The following is a 23,645-nucleotide window of genomic DNA, read 5'->3' on the forward strand; positions in this document are numbered from 1 at the left end:
AAGTCTTCTCTAAATGTTTGATAGAATTCACCGGTGAAGCCATCTGGTCCTGCACTTTTGTTTGTTGGAAGTTTTTTGATCACAATTTCAATTTCAGTATTTGTGATTGGTCTATTCATATTTGCAATTTCTTCCTGATTCAGTATTGGGAGATTGTATCTTTCTAAGAGTTTGTCATTTCTTCCAGGTTGTCCATTTTGTTGGCATATAGTTGCTTGTAGTGTCTCTTATGATCCTTTGTATTTCTGTGGTGTCTGTTGTAACTGCTCCTTTTTCATTTCTAATTTTATTGATTTGCGCCCTCTCCCTTTTTTTCTTAATGAGTCTGGCTAAAGGTTTATCAATTTTATCTTTTCACAGAACCATCTTTTAGTTTCATTGATCTTTTCTATTGTTTTCTTCAACTCTATTTCCATTTATTTCTGCTCTGATCTTTTTTTTTTAAATTAATTAATTAATTTATTTTTGGCTGTGTTGGGTCTTCGTTTCTGTGTGAGGGCTTTCTCTAGTTGTGGCAAGAGGGGGCCACTCCTCATCGCGGTGCGTGGGCCTCTATCGCGGCCTCTCCTGCTACAGAGCACAGGCTCCAGACGCGCAGGCTCAGTAGTTGTGGCTCATGGGCCTAGTTGCTCCGTGGCATGTGGGATCTTCCCAGATGAGGGCTCGAACCCGTGTCCCCTGCATTAGCAGGCAGACTCTCAACCACTGCGCCACCAGGGAAGCCCCGCTCTGATCTTTATGATTTCTTTCCTTTTACTAACTTTTGTTTGCTCTTCTTTCTCTAGTTGCTTTAGGTGTAAGGTTAGGTTGTTTATTTGAGCTTTTTCTTGCTTCCTGAGGTAAGCCTGCATTGCTATAACTTCCCTCTTAGAACTGCTTTTTCTGTGTCCCATAGGTTTTGGATCATTGTGCTTTTGTTGACATTTGTCTCTAGGTATTTCTTGATTTCCTCTTTGATTTCTTCAGTGATCCACTGCTTGTTTAGTAGCATATTGTTTAAGCTCCACGTGTTGTTGTTTTTTACAGTTCTGTCTTGTAGTTGATTTCTAATCTCATAGCATTGTGATTGAAAAGATGTTTGGTATGATTTCCATTTTCTTAAATGAACCGCAGCTTGCTTTGAGGGCCAGCATGTCCATCAGTCCTGGAGAATGTTCCATGCGCACTTGAGAAGAATGTGTATTCTGCTGCTTTTGGATGTAATGCTCTATAAATATCATTTAAGTTCACCTGGTCTAATGTGTCATTTAAGGCCTGTGTTTCCTTATTGATTTTATTGTCTGGATGATCTGTCCATTGATGAAAGTTGGGTGTTAAAGTCCCCCACTATTATTGTGTTACTGTCAATTTCTCCTTTTATGGCTGTTACTATTTGCCTTATATATTGTGGTGCTTCTATGTTGGGTGCATATATACTTAAAATTGTTGCATCTTTTTCTTGGATTGATCCCTTGATCATTATGTAATGTTCTCTCTGTCTCTTGTAACAGTCTTTATTTTAAAGTCTATTTTGTCTGATATGAGTATTGCTACTCCAGCTTTCTTTAAATTTCCATTTGCATGGAATACCTTCTTCCATCCCCTCACTTTCAGTCTGTATGTGTCTCTAGATCTGAAGTGGGTCTCCTGTAGACAGCGTATATACAGGTCTTGTTTTTGTACACATTCAGCCAGTCTATGTCTTTTGGTTGGACTATTTAACCCGTTTACATCTAAGGTAATTATCGATACATATATCCTGTTATCATTTTGTTAACTGCTTTGGATTTGTTTTTGTAGGTCTTTTTTCTTCCCTTCCTCTTTTGTTCTCTTCTCTTGTGATCTGATGACTAACTTTAGTGCTGTGTTTGGATTCCTTTTTCTTTTCTGTGTATCTATTGTAGATTTTCAGTACATGGTTACCATGAAGTTTTTTTTTTTTTTTTCCTTTAAAGATTTTTTGATGTGGACCAATTTTAAAGTCTTTATTGAATTTTGTTACAACATTGCTTCTGTTTTATATTTTGGTCTTTTGGCCCCAAGGCATCTGGGATCTCAGCTCCCTGACCAGGGATCGAACCTGCACCCCCTGCATTGGAAGGCGAAGTCTTAATCACTGGACCGCCAGGGAAGTCCCTACCATGAGGTTTTGATATAGCAGTCTATGTATAAATAAGATTGTTTTAAGTTGCTGGTGTTTTAATTTTAAATTCATTTTCAGTATCCTGTATTTGTACTCCCTTCTTCTCGTGATTGCTGGTTTTGATGTCATATTTGTGTGTGGATGATTTTCTACCTCTGTGCTTCCTGTACTGGGGTATCTGTTTCCTTCTTTAGGTTTGGGAAGTTTTCTGCCATAATTTCTTCAAATGTATTTTCCATCCCCTATTCTCTTTCTTCCCCTCCTGGAATCCCTATTATGCATAAATTTGCATGGTTTATATTATCCCATAGGTCTCTTATATTATTTTCATTTTTTTTCATTTGGCTTTCTGTCTTCTGTCCTGATTGGCTGATTTCCATTATTCTATCTTCCAGGTCACTTACTCATTCTTCTGCATTATTTCTTCTGCTATTCATTGCCTTTAGTTCAGTTTTTGTCTTGACAAATGAGTTTTCTAATTTTTCTTGGTTCCTCTTTATAGTTTCTGGTTCCTTTTTACAGTACTCTGCATTTCTTTCGACAGCCTTTCTTAATTCCTTCAGTATTTTCATTATCTCCTTTTTGAAATTGGTGTCTATTAGACTGAAGAGATCTGTTTCATTGTTTGTTCTTTCAGGGGAATTCTCTTGGTCTTTTAACTGGGAATGGTTCCTCTGCTTCTTCATTTTATTTATATTTCTCTTATTCTGTGAGTTTAGGAGAAACAGTTATCTATTGTGGTCTTGGAGGGCTATTTATATGTGGAAGCATCCCTGTGTAGCTCGTGTGGGTTTAATATTTTTGGTGCAAGAGCTATTTTTAGTATGGATGCCTGTCACCGCTTTCCTCAGTATGTGCTGGTCGTTATCCCCTTGAAGGGGGTGCACAGATGCAGCAGCTGGTGCCTGGTTGTGGGGTTTTCAGCAGTGGTGGCTCACGACTGCTCCTGGAATCCAGCAGGGCTGAGTTGGTGGCTTGAGACCACTCCTAAAGTACAGGGGTGGTCGTGGCTCACAGTTGGTCCTGAAGCCTAGGGGACAGTGGTGGCTCACAATTGCATTTGGAGCTCATGCAGGCTGTGTCTTGCCACCTGAGAGCTCACGCAGGAAAAAAAGCTGTAATGGCGGGCCCCACCCCTCCCCTTGCGCACCACCCACACAATGGCGCCTGGCCTCTAAGGCAGCCCAGGCTTCCTTTGTGTACATCCGCGGGTGCAGCTGCACCAGACTCCAGCCTCTTCGGGGTGTTTCCATGCAGCCCACCCCAGTCCTCTCCCCGGGTCTGATCTCCGAAGCCTGAGGTTCCGCACCCAGCCCCCACCAGCACTGGCAGATGCGTGTTTCAGGCTGGGGAGTGCAGAGTGGTGGCACTGAGCATTTGTGCAGGTCTCTCTCCATTCTAGCTGCTGCAAACTGGTTGCTGCATTCTCCTCTGAGGCTCCGGAGTGCACCCTCTGTCCCAGCTGATCTCCCCATCAGGGGACTTCCCTGGGTGCAGGAACCTTTCCTCTTTCATAGCTCCCTCCCAGGGGAGCAGGTCCCATCCCCAATTCCTTTCTCACTTTCTTTTTTTCTTTTGTCCTACCCGGTTATGTGGAGATTTTCTTGCCCTTTCAGAGGTCTGAGGTCTTCTGCTAGCATGCAGTAGATATTCAGTGAGAATCATTCCACATGTAGAGGTATTTTTGATGTATTCGTGGGAGGAGATGAGCTGCACATGCTACTACTCCACCATCTTGATCGCTCCCCCCCACCATTTGCCTTTCTTGACCCATAATCTTGGGTTTCAAAATTTTGTTCTCTCTGCCTTCTGGTATCACTAAAAAGAGGAGCGCGATAAGAATATGGTTTCAGAAAGAGTATTTGAATATTGGTCTTATCCTTTATGAGAATTCCAGCACATTACTCAAATTCTCTGAGTCTAGAATCACTTACTTTCTTAAAATAGGATTATAATATTGACCTTCAGAGTGCCATGGAAACCAAATAAAAGCATGAAAGAGCTTTAAAACTATAAACTTCAATAGTAATATCTATAATACCAAATATTTTGTTAAGAACTAGGATGACTACCCTATAATAAAGCCACAGAATCTAGAAGCTAAACTGGATTAGACAGGAAGTAAAGGTTGAAATTTCTGCCCCCCAATTGTTTGTATGATTTTGGTAATGTGTGTGATATATAATATTACTGATATTATCTAAAGTCAACCTTGGGAGGCCAGTTTCTTGAATAATTACCACCTTACAATATTACTGAAATGCATTCATTATTAGTTGAAGTTATAATTACCACTGACAGGTTAGATTACATTAACTTGTCTTTTGGTTAACCATGAAATCTGACAGAAGGCAAATTTCTGCACTTAAGAAATCTGTCAAAAGCTGAAATGTATTATATTCTGAAAAGTTAGTTCATGTTTATTAATGAACAGTGAGAAAATATCAAGAAAAACCATAATGTGATGTGATTAGGCATGAAGTGCTATGGAATTACAATGCACAGAATTCCTAACTTTGCCTGGGGGAGGCAGAAGAGGTTTCACAGAGGATCAGACTTTTGAGTCTTGTTAGGCAGACAAAGGCATTCCAAGGGCAGGTGGCATGTGCAAAGACAGGGCTGAGAAGAGCATGGAGAGTGCTGGATGCTGAAGTAGAGGAAGAGGGATAAGAAATACGGATGGAAGGGTAATCCTGGGGTGTATTATTATCAAAATAATGCTGTATTTTAGACTTTACCCTGGAAAGTCACCCTAAATTTTAAGCAGAGGGCTAGTTTTCGATTCTTTAGAATTAATATGATAGTTCCTACAGTGGCCTGGAACAGCAAGAGACTAGAGGCTGGAAGATCAGCTGGGAAACTGCACTAGTCTGGGTGAGAGGTAATAAAGTTCTTCACTAGAGTGGTGGGCTAGGAGAAGATGGACAGGATGTGATAGTTAGCTACTCAGCAGAGAGAACTGATAGGACTTGCTAACCAATTAGTGTGAGGGAAGGGGAGAACTCAGGAGGATTTGGAGATTCTGAGAGAGAAAAGGTTTGTAATCTGTCAAGAGAGCAGTAATTAGATCTATATGGAGAATTTTCTACTAGCTAGGTTAAGTCAAATTAGACAGTACATTTCTGAAGTAAGCTCAAACACAGCCTTAAAGTGTAAGATGTGCTACTGAGAATGATCTATAACACATGACAAAGTAAGTACAGATGCACAGATTTTAGAATAATTCTGAAAAAATTGACTAGTGGATAAGTTTATAAAATCCTATTAGGAATAAAGCATAGAATGCAAGATTAAAAACAAAATATCACATAGACAATAAAAATTTACTTAAAACTTTGTATTTTTAAACAACTTGGTATTTCACAGTCATTCATTGAGCCATTCAACCAGTAAACAATTACTTTGCACCATCTATGTGCCTGGAAATATACCTGATGCTGGTGGTTGTATGTTGTTTGGTAGTTCTGGAGTACTAGGTCGTTCTACTGAATTTATAAATAAATAATTCACTTTATATTTGTTTTTAAGTAGACAGTCCAAAGCACCACTATCACTATTATGTATTTGGAAAAAGTGCTGGGGCCAAGTAACCTGGGTGATACAAAATTCACGTGACAGATGAGGGGCTTCTTCAAATCTTACATGTGAGGGCGCTGTTGCCACCAATGGCTTAAACATATTCACAAGGAAAGAGGTCTGTTTTTTAAAGAAACCAGGTTGGATCACTGACTCAGAGGGAAATGCCGCAGTATGGGAACAGCTTGAGATAGTCAGAATGAAAATATTACGTGTATTACCTTAAACAGTAGTTCAGAGAAGGAAAAAAAGACAAAACAGAGTATAGAAGCCAAGAGAGAAGCCATGGCAGGAAGACAACTTAGGCCTGAAGAAAGTATGAGTAAGGTTTGGGCAAATGAAGTGGGAGGATGGCCCATATTTTAGACTTGGAGTAAGCAGAAAAGGTATGAAGTTAAAGTAATTAAGAGCGCTCTTTCAAATAACATCTAAATATGAGCTGAAGCAGACAGTGTGAGAAATGACATGACCTGAGGAAGTCCAAAGGTGGGAGACAATCTTAAAAGATGATAAAAATAATAAGAAATTAAAAGTGTTGACATCACCATAAGAACAAGATTTTTCCCTTTTAATCTTTGCCCTAACTAGGAATTAGGAATGTTTTATTTGTAAGCAGAAGGGATTGTTCTATAAATTCAAACCTTCAGCAAGTGACAGCATTAGTAAATGGAACAAGTGGAGTGTATCTGGTTCTCTGAGCTGCCCTCCTTGAGGCATGCCCACCTCTCTGTGTGCACGCTGCCCCACCCAGGCAGCTCTGACTGCCCATGGCATCATCCTGAGACAAGGTATAGGGGTTGGAAGAACTGAACGACAGCTCAAGGACTTCCTCTGAGATCGCAAACTCTTCTCAGCCAGTACTTTGACACATAAGTAACATACATTCCCTTCCCTTCCCCCTTTCCCCCACCTCCCTTCTTTCCTTTTCTCCTCCCACTCTTCTATTTATCCAATATTTATACTCAGCCAGATACTGTTCTAAATCTTCATAGCAGTGAAGACACAGCTCCTGGCCACTTGATGCTTATGATCTATTATTTACAATTTTTGTTTTGCTCTGTTTTACAAATGCAATATAAAACAAAGAACCAAGACCAGGATAAGAGGATGGAGGGCAATGAGGTGTTATTGACACAGGATGGCTGGGGAAGGGCACCCTCAGGAAGAGGCAGCATGAGAGCAAAGTTCTGAGTGGAATAAAGCAGAACATACTCCAAGAAGAAGGAACAGCAACTGCAGAGTCTCAAGGAACTAATCTGCCTGGGCTGTTGCTTACTTAATATCTACTATCCCTTTCTTCTTCACTATCAGGGTTCTGATTTTACTCTACATGGCGCTGTGTTCAGCTAGAAGATGACATTTCCCACTCTGTTTTGCAGCTACAGAGGTGCTTCTAGAAAGGTTTTTTTTTTTAAAGAAAAAAAAGATGACTCACTGAGGAGGTATGCCCTTTGGCCCGCCTCCACCTTCCCCATCCAGGAACATCAATGCCTAGAGCTGCAGCAGTCATCTTGGACGTGATACTTAAAATGGAAATTTGGCTAATGATGGTAGAAGAAAAAGACAGAAGGACTCAGACTTCCTGATGATACCATGGAACCTCTGGGCCATTCCCAGCACAATTTACTTTTAAATTTCTTTAACATAAGAGAAAAATAAAAGCCATAATTATTTAGGCCACTAGAGTATAGGGGGGAGGGTATCTGCTACTTTCAGCTGAAAGCATTTCTAAACTATTTGGAGGCAAGGAGTAGAAACAGAGGTGAGTTATGAGAATACTGCAGTAATCTGCGTGAGAAATGACCAGGGTGGCAGCAGTAGAGGTGGTAAAAGTGATGGGATTCTAGATATATTTTGAAGGTAGAGCTAACAGGGATTTGCTGACAGACTGGATGTGGTACATGAGAAAAAAAGATGAGACAAAGGTAACTAGAAGGTTTGGGACTGGAGTAAATGGATAAATGGTAATGCCATTTACTGAAATGAGAAAAAGAGAAGGAGTAGATCTGGAGGGAAGGAAAAGATCCAGTGTTGTGTTTTGGACAGGTTAAGCTGGAGAGCCTCCTAGGCAGCTGAGTGGGAATGCAAAAAGGCAGTGGTGTAGATGAGTTGGGACACAGGACGTAAAGCTGGGGGGCCTGGATGAAGTCACCTAGAGCGGTGTAGGTATTAAAGGGGAAAACGTTTGAGAACTGATGTCTAGAACATTCTGACATTTAAAGGTCGTAAAGAGAAGACAGATCTAACAAAGGAGGGTGAAACAGAGCGGTCAGCTGGGAAGAATCAGGTAAGCCCAGCATCCTGGAAGACAAGTCAAGGACGTCTTTCATGAAGGAGCGGGTAAGCCGTGCTAAGTACAATGTCAGGCCCAGAAAGCAGAGAACTGAGAATCAGACCTGGGTCTGGCAGCACGGAGGGCACTGGCCACCCTGCAGAAGCAGCCTCCCTGGAGAGCAGGAGTGGAGGAGACAGTGAAGACAGCAGACAGAAATCCTTCAGAGGAAATCTGCTACAGTGGAAAATGGAGCTGTAATTGGAAGGGGAGAGTAACTGGAGACCTTAAGAGCTGGGTTTTATTTACTAATGTCTTTAAAGCGGGCAGGTGTCACAGTATATTTATGTGCTGACTGGGAAGAAAATGATGGTACAGGAGAGACAGAACAGCAGAAGGAAAGCCCTTCAGGAGGGGAGGGGAGGCGTCCAGTGCCCACAGGGAGCAGCTGCTGCAGGTGGAGCAGGCAGCCCTGGGGACAGGAAGAGGGAGACGTTCTCTTCCAGGTGCTCACGTTTTCTCGGTGAGGTAGGAGGCAAGGTTTGTAGCTGAGGACAAGGAAAGGGGAAAGGGTGTCAGAGGTTTGAGGAGAGGAGAAAGTGTAAAAGGTGGATGGAGTGAGTGAATTCATTAGAGAAGTACAGTAGGACTGCCAGGCAGAATCTGAGGGCCCATCTGGGGTCTCTGGTCATAATCTAAAGTGAGACCAGTCACTTTAATGACCGGTCGTTTTCCTTATAACCATTTCAGCTGCTCAAGGGCAGGTGTGGAATAAGCAGCATAACAGCCAAAAAGAAGAGAAAGGGAGTTGACTGCATTAGAAGGTATAATCAGTGGATATTTACCTGGTTTTCGTTCTAAAAGCTGTTGTAAATGAAACACGGCTTGTTCGTAGTCCTGTTTTCTGAACATGAGATCTGCCATCATCTATAAAGGTAAAAGTTGGTTCTAAAAATAGTGCCATATATTTTACAAAGCACAGTATTCCTATCAAGATTGATTGCTATGAAAACACATGTGAGAAACATGAGGAGGGCAAAGTTTTATAAAACGGATCCATTTAAAATTCAAGTACACCTTAAGCAGATTAGCACTGAGATCAGTATAACAGAAGATAATCAAGGATGTGAAACATTTCTCTGTTTGCAAAAACTGTATTTTTAGCATAAAATATGTTTCAAGTAGTTATTCTAAAAACAGAAACTTGAAGGGAACTGCACACTCTCTGTGTCTCACTTGGCTAAAATAACGAGAAGATTTAAAAAAAAAAACCCAGAACATTCTGAAACCTTAAGTATTTCAAAGGAATTTAAAATGAGCAAGACCTACTGAGATTTTCTTATTATGTGTTTTAAAAGGGAGAGGTCTTATATTTCTTTTTAGTTATAGTGACTCATTTGTAAAATTATTAAATGAACCTCACAAACTGTCATCTATGTAGCTGTTTGAAAAGCTACCAAAAACCTCAACCCAGGTAAAAATGAGAAAGAAAAGCAAAACTCTATTTAATAAACACACACTTTAAAATGATACATGAAGACTTTTTTCTGTAACTCAGAAAATGCCACTGAAACTGTTAACAATTAGTCTTTAGCAAATTAGAACTTTACCACATGAACTCCTCCTGACCAAGCATAAAGAAAAATTAACTAGGCCCAAGAGGGCAAGCAAAAGCCTGACCTAGGTTCACCATTCTTATAAAATAAAGAGAGTCTTGGTGTTTATTGGAAAAATATACTAATAATGTTAAAAGTGTTATTTCTTCCAAAAGCCAACATGAGCCAGGCATCTCATCTACTATTAGTTTTATCAGGTAAAATTTAAAACTGCTCCATGGAATAAATATAAAACACAACTGCCTTTACAGCAGTGAAGTGTCCTGGACTAACCATGGTGGCAGCTTCATTGTCCTGGTCACTCTGGAGAAGCAGAGCACAGTGCCGCAGGCAGGCGTCAGGGTCATCTTGTGCCAGGTATAATCGTGCCAGCTCCAGCATTATCTACAGAGAAGAAGGGCAAGATTAGTCAGAAAATGTTTGGAATAAAAAGTGAAATAGGAAAATGTCTAGGCACAGATGAAACTTTATTTGACCGAAAGTTATTGCAATAAAAATGCCAAGCATGATAAGCAGGAAAACTATAGGTTTGCTCATCTCTAGTTTCTCTTATACTGGAAAAAAAAAAAAGGAAAAACAGGCTGTGCCTCACCTGGAAAGTAGAGGGACACAAAGCATTGTGAAAAGAACACTGGTCTTAAATTAGGAGCTACGATTCTAGTCCAAGCTTCTCCATGATGGGGCCGTTTACCTCTCTAAACCTGTTTCCTCATTTGTAAAATAAAAAGCTTGAAGCAGATATGCTCCAGATTTACAACTATGATTCCAGTTACTTTAGTCACCACTGAACAAGGTACCTGTTTGGTTATGACTTAATAAAGATTATCTTTGCCTTACATCTGAAAGAGTTGTATTATTTCAAAATGTCCAATCTTAAACTTTAAATTCTAGAACATGGTTGTCTTGTGTTCTACGTCACTTATTTGAATATTTAGCCATTTACTAGACTATTGTTTTAAAATGTTGATCATCTATCAAGACCTGAGAGTAATAACATTTTAGTTTATAAAACTGGCCGTGACAACCAGTGGATCACTGAAGAAATCAAAGAGGAAATCAAAAAATACCTAGAGACAAATGACAATGAAAACATGACGATCCAAAACATATGGGACGCAGAAAAAGCAGTTCTAAGAGAAGTTTACAGAAATACAATCCTACCTCAGGAAACAAGACAACTCTCAAATCAACAACCTAACCTTACACCTAAAGCAACTAGAGAAAGAAGAACAAAGAATACCCAAAATTAGTAGAAGGAAAGAAGTCATAAAGATCAGAGCAGAAATAAATGAAATAGAGACTAAAATAACAATAGAAAAGATCAATGAAACTAAAAGCTAGTTCTCTGAAAAGATAAACAAAATTGATAAACCTTTAGCCACACTCATCAAGAAAAAAAGGGAGAGGGCAAAAATCAATAAAATTAGAAATGAAAAAGGAGAAGTTACAATGGACACCACAGAAATACAAAGGATCATAAGAGACACTACAAGCAACTATATGCCAACAAAATGGACAACCTGGAAGAAATGACAAATTTTTAGAAAGATACAATCTCCCAATACTGAATCAGGAAGAAATTGCAAATATGAACAGACCAATCACAAGTACTCAAATTTGGATAAAAAAACTTCCAACAAACAAAAGTGCAACACCTGTGAAGATGGCTTCACAGGTAAATTCTACCAAACATTTAGAGAAGAGTTAATACCTATCCTTCCGAAAGTATTCCAAAATACTGCAGAGGAAGGAACACTCCCAAACTCATTTTATGAGGCCACCATCATCCTGATACCAAAACCAGACAGAGATACCAGAAGAAAAGAAAACTACAGGCCAATATTACTGATGAACACAGACGCAAAAACACTCAACAAAATACTAGCAAACCAAATCCAACAATACATTAAAAGGATCATACACCATGATCAAGTGGGATTTATCCCAGGGATGCAAGGATTCTTCAGTATCTGCCAATCAATCAGTGTGATATACCATATCAACAAACTGAATAAAAACCATATCATCATCTCAATAGATGCAGAAAAAGCTCTTGACAAAATTCAACACCGACTTATGATAAAAACTCTCCAGAAAGTAGGAATAGAGGGAACATACCTCAACATAATATAGGCCATATATGGCAGGCCTACAGCTAACATATCATACTCAACGGTGAAAAGCTGAAAGCATTTCCTCTAAGATCAGGAACAAGACAAGGATGTCCCCTCTTGCCACTCTTATTCAACATAGTTTTGGAAGTCCTAGCCACAGCAATCAGAGAAGAAAAAGAAATAAAAGGAATCCAAATTGGCAAAGAAGGAGTAAAACTGTCACTGTTTCCAGATGACATGATGATACTACACATAGAAAATCCTTAAGATGCTACCAGAAAACTACTAGAGCCCATCAATGAAATCAGTAAAGTTGCAGGATACAAAATTTAACACACAGAAATCTCTTGCATTCCTACACACTAACAACGAAAGACCAGAAAGAGAAATTAAAGAAACAATCCCATTTACCATCAGATCAAAAAGAATAAAATACCTAGAAATAAACCTACCTAAGGAGGCAAAAGACCTGTAATTCTGAAAACTATAAGACCCCAGTGAAAGAAATCAATGGTGACACAAACAGATGAAAAGATATAACATGTTCTTGGATTGGAAGAATTAATATTGTCCCAATGACTATACTCCCCAAGGCAATCGACACATTCACTGCAATCCCTAGCAGATTACCAATGGCATTTTTCACAGACCTAGAACAAAAAATTTTAAATTTGTACAAAGACACAAAAGACCCCGAATAGCCAAAGCAATCTTCAGAAAGAAAAATGGAGCTGGAGCAATCAGGTTCCCTGACTTCAGACTATTCTACACAGCTACAGTCATCAAAACAGTATGTTACTGGCACAAAAACAGAAATATAGATCAATGGAACAGGACAGAATGCCCAGAAATAAACCCACGTCCCTATGGTCAATTAATCTACAACAAAGGAGTCAAGATTATGCAATGGAGAAAAGACAGTCTCTTCAATAAACTGTGCTGGGAAAACTGGACAGCTACATGTAAATGAATGAAATTACAACATTCTCTAACACCATACACAAAAATAAACTCAAAATGGATCAAAGACCTACATGTAAGTCCAGACACTATAAAACTCTTACAGGAAAACATAGGCAGAACACTCTCTGACATAGATTGCAGCAATATCTTTTTGGATCCACCTCCTAGAGTAATGGAAAAAAAAAATCAAAAACAGATGGGACCGAATTAAACTTAAAAGCATCTGCACAGCAAAGGAAACCATAAATAAAAAGACAACCCACAGAATGGGAGAAAATATTTGCAAACAATGCGACTGACAAGGAATTAACCTCCAAAATTTGCAAACAGCTCACGCAGCTCAATGTTAAAAAAGCAAACAACCGGACCAAAAAATGGGCAAAAGATCTAAATAGACATTTCTCCAAAGAAAACATACAGACGGCCAGAAAGCACATGAGAAGATGCTCAACGTCACTAATCATTAGAGAAACGCAAATCAAAACCGTAACGAGCTATCACCTCAAACTAGTCAGAATGGCCATCATCAAAAAGTCTACAAACAGAAACAAATGCTGGAAAGGGTGTGGAGAAAAGGGAACCCTCCTACACTGTTTGTGGGAATGTAAATTGGTACAACCACTATGGAGAACAGTATGGCGTTTCCTTAGAAAAAAACTACAAATAGAACTATTGTATGATCCAGCAATCACATTCCTGGGCGTATATCCAGAGAAAACTGTAATTCGAAATGATACATGCATCTCACTGTTCTCTGCAGCACTGTTTACAATAGCCAAGACATGGAAGCAACCTAAATGTCCATTGACAGAGGAATGGATAAAGAAGATGTGGTACATATACACAGTGGAGTATTACTCAGCTATTAAAATAATGAAATAATCCCATTTGCAGCAGCATGGATGGACCTAGAGATTATCATACTAAGTGAAGTAAGTCAGAAAGAGAAAAACAAATATCATATGATATCACTCACATGTGGACTCTAATTTTTAAAAACTGATACAAATGAACTTATTCACAAAACAGAAATAGACTCACAGATATTGAAAACAAACTTATGGTTACCAAAGGGGAAACGTGGGGGAGAGAGATAAGTCAGGAGTTTGGGATTAACATACACACACTACGATATATAAGATAGGTAACCAACAAGGACCTACTGTATAGCACAGGGAACTCTACTCAACATTCTGTGATAACCTATATGAGAAAAGAATCTGATAATGAATATATGTATATGTATAACTGAATCACTTTGCTGTATACCTGAAACTAATACAATATTGTAAATCAACTATATACTCCAATATAATTAAAAGAAAATTAAAAGAAAAATTAAACTGGCCATGTATATAAGATTTCTACACTAATATTATCTTTACATTTATTCTCACGCTGTGCCATTTGAAGTTAAGAGATTGAATCTAGTTGCTTTTGTATATCCAGCACCAATCAGCAATTAAAATACAACAGCTGTTTAGTAAACTGAATTGAATCCTCTAGATTCAGATATTTATTTGAAATTGAGAATTGTTTTAAAGTAATTATTAAAACACAGATGAATGTAAAAAGAGCTTACAGATTTACTTTATATCACTTCATAATAATTTTAGACTAACATTATTAATTTAAGGCATCATGTATTTTGAAGTATTTCTGAAACCAATATTAACATTTTAACTTGCATTTTTATTACATTTCTTTTCAAATCTTTATAAATAAGCTGTTAAGAAGTTTACATTTGGGGAAATTAGATGACATCTGGAATATAAGGTGCTTAAAATTTGATAAAAGTACTGACCTTATTATCTGTTTCACAATGAACAAGAGCCTCTCTATAAAACTTAATTGCTTTTTCATAGTCTCGCTGAGCAATAGAATGTTTTGCAATCTCTGCACAAATTTCAGCTGCTAAATGTTTCTGTGCAGGAACTGCATCTGGCTGTTCCATCTGAACACGTTTTAGTACCCGAGCTTGTAACTCTCGAGCCTAGAAAAATATAAGGATAAAAAGGAATTTTAAAAAGAAGTGAAAAAGAAATTAAACAATTCTCAGTAACTCACATGTAGCATAATTTTACAGATTTATTTAAGCATTAATGGCCCTCAACCTAACAAAGCCTGATCCAAAGAAAATGTCTTAACTGAGGTTTTAAAAATGTACTTGTTTGCAAATAAGCCAGCATGCACTTATCTTTGCAACTAAAATGCTATAAAAGTACTGAATCTTTTCCCACTGTTATAAGAATATGCACAGGAAACTCACTAAGGAGGAAATGCAACCATAAAACAAATATTTAGAAAAGATGTCTACATGCTGTAATTAAAAAAATGAAATTGTAAATGTTTATTAAATTAATAAAATAGTATCTAAAAGTTATTGAATCAAATATTGGCATGGGAGTAAGTACATCCACATATTGTCAATGGCATATAAATCAGTACAGTCTTTCTGGGGAGCACCCTCATGAAACATACTAACTCCCTAAAATTAACAGGCTATTGAACTTAAATGTTTCATTCTTGGGAAGGTATTAAGGACACCACTTAGAAGGAAAAAAGGACACATGTTATTTGTTATTAAAAAAAAAAATGACCTGTTATAAAAACAAAAGAACAACAACAAAACAAAAACAAATCTGGAAGCAACCCAAATGTCTGATGATAAGGAAATGCCTAACCAATTGATGGTGTATATACCTGGTCCCACAGTATGCACAGACACTCCTAAGGAGGTAGGGGCCTTCCTCAGACTAAGAATGTAGAGTAATTTGCTAAATTGGAAGAGTATCAGCCTTCCCGCCCACAAGTCTGGTTTCTGAAACATCGAGACCTTCCTTTAACAAGTGACAGAGAACTCCTAGGTGTTAGGCCTTTACAATAAACTTTAGCTTTGAGCTAATCACTCACTCATGCATTCATGCATTCATTTAATGAACAATAAATGCCCACCATCTGCCACACATTACGCTACACACTGCGAGCCCTTCTGGGGACTCCTGTCAAAACGTTGGTTGACAACTGGTATTTGATGAAGATGGTCTAAAGCTGATTATGTTTTGGAACCACAGGTCATAATATTTTAGGGCATCATGATAAGCATTCTTTTGGAAATGAAAGAGAAAGGATTAAAAAATACTGTATATATAGCCTGTGGTAAAGGTTAACACTGTTTCATGAAATTTTAATTTTGGTTATATTAATGTGTGTTTATAAGTATAGAGGTATGTGCACGTTTGTGTATTTGATGTTTTATATTATGCATGTACCAGTGTGCACGGTTTTGCTTATGTGCGCACACACACACTCACAAAGAACTCTGAAACAACTGGTCTAAATAGGGACAGTACCCTTTTATACCTGTTGTGCCAGCTTAATTTTTAATTCTTCTTTCTTTCTCAAAAGTATTCTGGCTTGAATGATAAATTATATGGTTGCACTAGGTTAAAAGATATGCACTTCTTTCTCTAGACAGTGTGTGTTTTATCTCTGCATCAACTAAATCTCTAAATGTCAAATAGGTGGACCTCATGAGCTTAACTTCCTAGAGAAAAACCTTTATAAGTTAGGTTTTGTGATACCTTGCAATTTTCTTAAAGGTAAATAATTGGGGGGGTTGGATCTTGAGCAAAAGTGTTTTTCATTTTTTATTAAAGATATCATAAAACAATGCTCAATTTCTCTAAGTATATATATTAATCATTAAAAAACATTTTCACACAGAATAAAATTTTCTGAAGAATTGATACCATTCCCTATACTTTTCCTTGGTTTTATCAGAAATAAATTTAATGATCTTTTACAATAACCATATTAACCCTGATCTGTCAACACCATTACTTTTCCCTCCCCCTTCCTTTATTATAATATTCTTCTAAATTCCATCAAACCCTTGGGTAGAAGAAAGTATATATATAAACATCTTATTTCAAAGAATTCTTAATTTTCCCTTTTTATTTCGACAGCCTTATTGTATATCTTACCAAAGACCTCATCAAAGCAAAATATACCAATAAAATCAGAATATCACATTACTTTTTATATGATGAAGATGGAGCTATACTGGAAAAATCCGTACAAATGAATGTTAAGTGAAGGAAGCAAAAACAAGTATAATTTGTACATATTAATTAAAACTATATAAAGTTATAATGTCCTAAAATTGTTAGTGTTTTATGGCACATAGGTTTTTTATTTCTAGTTTAGATTTTATTTTCACAGAAAAGATAATGCATATACTAAAAAGTGATTTTTCCTTTAACTGTTCCTGCAATTAAACAATTAAAATAATCTATGATTTCCTTTCAGCCATTCAACAAAAATTTCGAGCTCCTGTCATGGTGAACATATTTGAAGATGGATCCCATGATTTTCACCTCTACTGTTCAATAAGAGGATGGGGATCAGTTAGGAGGAGTCTGGGCTAAAAGATAATAATGGATAGGGCTAAAAGCTGACAGAGAGGGATGAAGAAATGTGGAGTAATTTCGGAAGTCCGAAACATATTTCATATTTCATATGTTTAGCAACTATGCAAAAATATTATGATGGAACTCCCAAGTTCCATAATGTGGAGAATTAAGCTCAATAAATGGTTGCTGAATAAATGAATTTAAAATATCAAAAACTTTGATTAGTGCTCGCTTCGGCAGCACATATACTAAAATTGGAACGATACAGAGAAGATTAGCATGGCCCCTGCGCAAGGATGACACGCAAATTCGTGAAGCGTTCCATATTTAAAAAAACAAAACAAAACAAAACTTTGATTACACTTATAAGTTTCTATTTGAATTGTACTGTAATTCTATATTCAAATTCAAATTGTTTGTATTGTACCTCAAAAAGATTTACTTTTTCAGAGATCAGAATGCAAAGAATATTATAGTTGGAAAGAACGTTATAGCTCTTCAAATTTTATGAAAGGTGAAAAATTCCTGTGCTATATAACATATAAACTTAAAATGAATTTGATTTTGGTTTGTTGGCATTGTCTAACCACAGTTTGTCCTTTTTTTTTTAGTGTTATTCAATGTGTCTGCTCATAGAACACAGAAGCTCATGCAACCAGAGTCACTGAGACTAATGATATTCATAATGGAATGAAATATGCCAAATTCACTTCTAAAATGTTTTGAAAGCCTAAATTTATGAAAATTACACTTTCCTTTTAGCTAATGGTAGCTAACCTCAGGTTAGGTGCCATTCCTTTATCATGTAATTCAGAAAACAGGGATAAAACATACCAACAATTAAGGGTAAGATATTACATTGTTGAAGATTACATATCTTAATGAAATCATAAGCTTACATGGGGGTCACAGAAATCTAACAGTGTGAGCTCAATTCATTCACAACTTGAACAAAAAAATATTATTGGACATTGCCTGAAAAACACACACACACATTTTGTGTGATGAAATCTAGATATTGAATCTATTAATAAATCTTCTGTCAAAGAAACCTCAAGGTCTCAAAGGTGCTAATACTGAATTGTTCCAAACATTAAAGAAATAGCATGTCTTAGAGACCAATCTTTCTAATGAACATATACGTACAAACCTTGAACAAAATATTAGGAACTATCTTTAAATTCCAGCAATGTCTTTTAAAAAATCACAACAGTGACATTTATTTCGGTACTATAAGGATGGTTTAACTTTCAAAAATCAATCAATAAACAGAAAAAAAAAAATTGGAGAAAAGTCACATGACCATTTTGATAGATGCAGAGAGTGCATTACACAAAATTGTTAGCAAACTAGAAATTGAAAAATCATCAAAACACATTAGCCACTTAGGAATACATCTAAGGAAATGTGTACAAAATCTCTACATTGAAAATCACAAAACATTAAAGGAAATTAAAGAAGATATAAATAAGTGGAAGAAAAAAATGAGTTCAACTCCTGCCTATGACACTAGTCATGTGACTTCACACAAGTTATTAAACCAAGCTCCCTCAGCTATAAAACAGGATTAAAAATATCAACGTTTCCTAATTGTTATAATATTTAGCAACAATATATTTAAACAGTACAATCCACTGGCATTCAATCATTATTTCTATTTGACTTATTTTCTATGACAGTTGGGCCAAAAGATTGTCTTCCTTTTACGTGTGGCATATTTCTTTCTGAGACCATCACCCACCCTTAACCCCTCACAAACAAAGGCATTTGTTTACCTGTTGTAATGAAGTAACTGCATCACCAGGTCTGTCCACTTTACTATAAACTTTTGCTAGAAGAACTTGAGACCGTCCATCCTCCATGAGAGCTGACAGTTCATTTACTATGAAAGAATAAAATATAATGGGAAAAAATAATAATTCATTTAAAATAAATCTTTACATTTTTCTACAAGTTTTTATACTTGATTCTGAAAAATAGTGAATAAAGTTTAAAAAGGTTCAGTAAGTTAACTGAAGAATGGCCAAATTGGAAAAAAAAAAAAGATTTAGGATAAAAACTGGCTGGAAGAAAAGTTAAAGAACTGGAGGCTTTTCTTAGACATACAAGAGATAACACTACAACAACACAGAGAAGAGTTTCAAATTCCATTCTTTTTTTTTTTTAAAGATTTAATTAATTAATTAATTTGTTTGTTTATCTGTCTCTGTTGCTGCGCATGGGCTTTCTCTAGTTGTGGTGAGCAGGGGCTACTCTTTGTTGCGGTGCATGGGTTCCTCATTGTGGTGGCTTCTCTTGTTGAGGAGCACGGGCTCTAGGCGTGTGGGCTCTAGAGCACACAGGCCTCAGTAGTTGCGGCGTGTGGGGCTCAGTAGTTGCGACACACGGGCTCTAGGGCACACAGGCTCAGTAGTTGTGGCGCATGGGCTTAGTTGCTCCTCAGAATGTGGGATCTTCCCAGACCAGGGATCGAACCTGTGTACCCGGCATTGGCAGGTGGATTCTTAACCACTGCACAACTAGGAAAGTCCTCAATTTCCATTCTTAAGTGTATAAGCACTTCCGTTTATTGAAGTCATTTAAAAACAAGATAGGGTAGTTGGTACATGCAATTAAGAAGATAACTGCTATTTATTTTTAAATAACAGAACTGAATAAAGTATACATATATATACATACATATATACATAATAAATACTGACTTTGATGCCAACCTGTCTGGTTTCAAATCTAGGCTTTATCACTTTCTAGTTAACAAGGTACTAGTTGAACAAGGTAGTTATCCATTCTGTGCCTCCCTTTCATCTGTAAAATAGGGGAAGAAATAGTACCTATCTCATAAGATTGTTGTAAAATTTAAAAAGTTAATAAATTATTAAATAAGCTAATATATGCAAAGCAATTGAAGTCTTGTACATGGCAAGTGCTATTTAAATATTTGGTATTATTATTTTGTAATCTAAGAGTAATAAAAGAACCCTAGATAATTAACAAAAAGATGTTTCTTCTACCATTTATCGACAGCATGGCCTGAGCCATATTCTGTTTGAAGTGGTGTACATACATCATTATTTATTTAAAATCTCAACCTGAGAAGCAGGTTTTGTTATTGCTATTTTACAGGTAAGAAAAGCTCTAAGGTGGTACAAGGAACAGGGAAGCCGTGACCATGGTGAGAGCAGGTTGGAAGGAGAGGTCAGAGGAGCAACAGCATGCACATGTGAAGGCCATGTCAGCCACCGTAAGACTGGTTAACTCAGAGAAAATGGGAGACAAGGGGGAGCTTGAGCAGGTGTGATTGAACTTTGGTTGTTTAAAAGGTCCAATCGTGCTGCTGGGTTGGGAAAGACTGTGTCCGGCTGTGGGGTTGAGGATTGGGTAACAGGGAAACCAGTGTAGGCTACTGCTTTAATCCACCTAAGAGACGATGTAGCTAGGACAGGGTGACGGCAGTGGAAATAAGGAGACACAGGAGAATTCTGAATGTATCTAGAAGGCAGAACCAAGAGGATTTCCTATGCACAAGCACAAGGGTGAAGGCAAGGATTTTGGTTCTTCAAAACTACAAAGAAGGATGAAGTTATTGAGATAGAGAAGGCTGCACATAAACAGACGGGGGAGGCAGATAAGGAATTCACTTTCAAACATGCTAAGTTTAAGATGTTTCTTAGAACCCCGGGGCTACTGTATCAGCTAGGTGAACCTGAATAACTCAAGAAAACTGAGTATTAGATGCTAACTTTAAAATGTAGATAATTTTATTTGCCTCAAAAACTAATGTGAGCATTGATAACATATAATGAAATGCACATGAAGGCATCTAAGTACACCATTGGATGTGCTCAGCAAATTATTAAATGAAAGTATTTATACTGCATAAATGTAATATACTTATGCCCATATAAGTAAAACATACTACTTGAATCTCTCCTCCTCTACAACCTTTTAAAAAATGCATATCCACATTTAGGCCACCTGTAGTGTTTCAAGCAAGGTCTGACAAGACTCGTGCAAGTATTTTTATGGAATTAATAAATGCATTCAAATTAGGAGAATTTAAGCATCAACTTCAAAGCTAAATTAAAAGACCATTTTAGACATTAGAAAATTTAGAGTTGGCTTGCCTTATCTATGGATCCAAACATATTTTAAAACCACAGAAAACATGGTATTGGCAAAAATAAAAATGGGGAGGGGAGGAGAAGGAAGGAACTCAAAACAAAAATTGCCAGAATCAGAGTGATATGTATAAAAAAGTTTATTATATGATAAAGGTGGCATTTCAATAAATGACACTGAGATATAATTGGCTATCCATTTGGGAAACTATATAGTAAAAATTGTATGTGAATTAAAGTGCTCCATTATAAAAATTAAAATTCTCCATTATACAAATTAAAATTACAAAATCCCCAGAAAAATATAAGAAAACTTTTTTTAATGTTAGGATTAGGGAAGCTTTTTCTGAGCATGACAAGAAATTCAAAAGTCAAAAAGAGAAAAGACTGGTAGGTATTATATATGATAATTAAATATTCTACTTGACCAATGAAATGATAAAGTAATTTGATAAAGAAAGGACAGCCTGGGAGAAAATATCTGCAACATGAATAACAGGTAAAAGATTAATGAATAACAGGTAAAGGATTAAGACAAAGGATATGAATGAAAAGTTTCTAGTGAAAATACGATCTATAGATATAATACCTAACCTTACCAATCATCAAAGAAATGTAAATTAAAAGTTTGTTTTCTCTATAATTAATACTACATAATGTTGGGACATTTTTACCCTTAAGAAAAAACAATGGAGCAAGATTCAATTCTAGGAGTACACAGTGCTATATAAACAAGGATTCTATCTCAGTAATGTTTTCTTCTATCTAAATGTCTATCGATAGGGGATTCATCAAATAAATTATGATATTGCCATACAGTAAAATACACTATCTATGTTAAAAAATTTAAAAGCGCTATATTTGCCAAAATGAAGAGAGGCTATTAAATGAAAAATGCATACTGCAGACCTACAGGTATAATATGACTCCTTTTTGGTAGAAAAAAGTGTTATGTAACAGTGTGTGAGAGATAGGGGCAGGGAGATTGATCAGGATGTGGTTTTCTCTGGAGAGTGGGAGAGGGACACAACTTTCATTCACCTCTGTAATCTTCAAATTTTTGCAATGAACAAGCACTAGATTTTATTAAAAAGTACAGATCTTTAAAAAGTAAATTTGTATGAACTTGTCAGAAGGCAATTTGATAGTATCCAATTAAATTTTAAGTGCATATACCCTTTAACATAGCATCTTGCTCTTAAGAAATATAAGCAAGTGTATACCAAAGAATGAGATACAAGGATATTCATTTTAACATGGTTTATAACATCAAAAGACTGGAACACAAACTAATTGGGGAAAAGTTAAATAGCTTACAGAGTTATAAAATATTGTGAGTCCATTAGATAGAATAATATGGGTGTACTGACATCAAACTATATCTGCAACATATTGTATGTGAAAAAAATTGCTGAATAGGAAGAATGATGCATTTTGAAAAGAACAATATGCATATTACTTAGATAGTTACATAAATATATATAAAATATACACTAAAACACAAAAATGGTTACCTCTAGGGAGGTCTGAGAACAGGGCAAGTAGAATGCACAGGAGAAACTGGAGACTTGTACATTATACTCTTTAATAATGCTGAATTTTTTTAAAAAAAACAACTTTTAAAAAGGATTATAAAAATGTTTACTTGTTTAAACACCAGTTGTAGTTACAATTTATAGGAAACTTCCAACAAAGCTACAGTAACCAAAACACTATGGTAGTGGCACAAAAACAGAAATATAGATCAATGGAACAGGATAGAAAGCCCAGAAACAAACCGACACACCCCTGGTCAATTAATCTATGATAAAGGAGGCAAGGATATACAATGGAGAAAAGACAGTCTCTTCAATAAGTGGTGCTGGGAAAACTAGACAGCTACATGAAAAAGAATGAAATTAGAACATTCTCTAACACCATACACAAAAACAAACTCAAAATGGATTAAAGACCTAAACCTAAGACCGGATACTATAAAACTCTTAGAGGAAAACATAGGCAGAACACTCTATGACATAAATTGCAGCAACATCCATTGCTGGATTTTTTTCAATCCACCTCCTAGAGTAATGAAAATAAAAACAAAAATAAACAAATGGGACCTAATTAAACTTAAAAGCTTTTGCAAAGCAAAGGAAACCATAAACAAAATGAAAAGACAACCCACTTCAGAATGGGAGAAAATATTTGCAAATGAAGTGACTGACAAGGGATTCATCACCAAAGTATACAAACAGCTGATGAACCTCAATATCAAAAACATAAACAACCCAATCAAAAAATGGGCAGAAGATCTAAACAGACATTTCTCCAAAGAAGACATACAGATGGCCAAAAAAGCACATGAAAAGATGCTCAACATCGCTAATAATGAGAGAAATGCAAATCAAAACTACAATGAGGTATCACCTCACACTGGTCAGAAGGGCCATCATTAAAAAATCTACAA

General features: G+C 36.6%; 1 protein-coding gene and 1 non-coding gene across 9 annotated transcripts in view; one reads left to right on the forward strand and one right to left on the reverse strand.

The window, feature by feature from the left end:
- Window positions 1–23,645, reverse strand: part of TTC21B (tetratricopeptide repeat domain 21B) — a 98,388-nt gene that overhangs the window by 36,522 nt on the left and 38,221 nt on the right. For all 8 annotated transcript variants that reach the window (XR_451083.2, XR_009009063.1, XR_009009065.1 and 5 more), the window contains 4 exons: window positions 18,854–18,960; window positions 14,468–14,656; window positions 9,860–9,970; window positions 8,816–8,897 (listed from right to left, as the gene is read on the reverse strand). Coding sequence is in view for 3 of the 8 variants with exons in the window: in XM_057551467.1 (XP_057407450.1) it covers window positions 8,816–8,897; window positions 9,860–9,970; window positions 14,468–14,656; window positions 18,854–18,960 (489 nt within the window). In the remaining 5 variants the exon portion in view is untranslated. The remainder of the gene's footprint in view (window positions 1–8,815; window positions 8,898–9,859; window positions 9,971–14,467; window positions 14,657–18,853; window positions 18,961–23,645) is intronic.
- LOC114238059 (U6 spliceosomal RNA) lies at window positions 17,303–17,409 on the forward strand. The gene has a single exon (XR_003623487.1). It is a non-coding gene; the product is annotated as a U6 spliceosomal RNA (small nuclear RNA).

Source organism: Balaenoptera acutorostrata, chromosome 8, assembly GCF_949987535.1.
Source record: "Balaenoptera acutorostrata chromosome 8, mBalAcu1.1, whole genome shotgun sequence".
Taxonomy (NCBI): Eukaryota; Metazoa; Chordata; class Mammalia; order Artiodactyla; family Balaenopteridae; genus Balaenoptera; species Balaenoptera acutorostrata.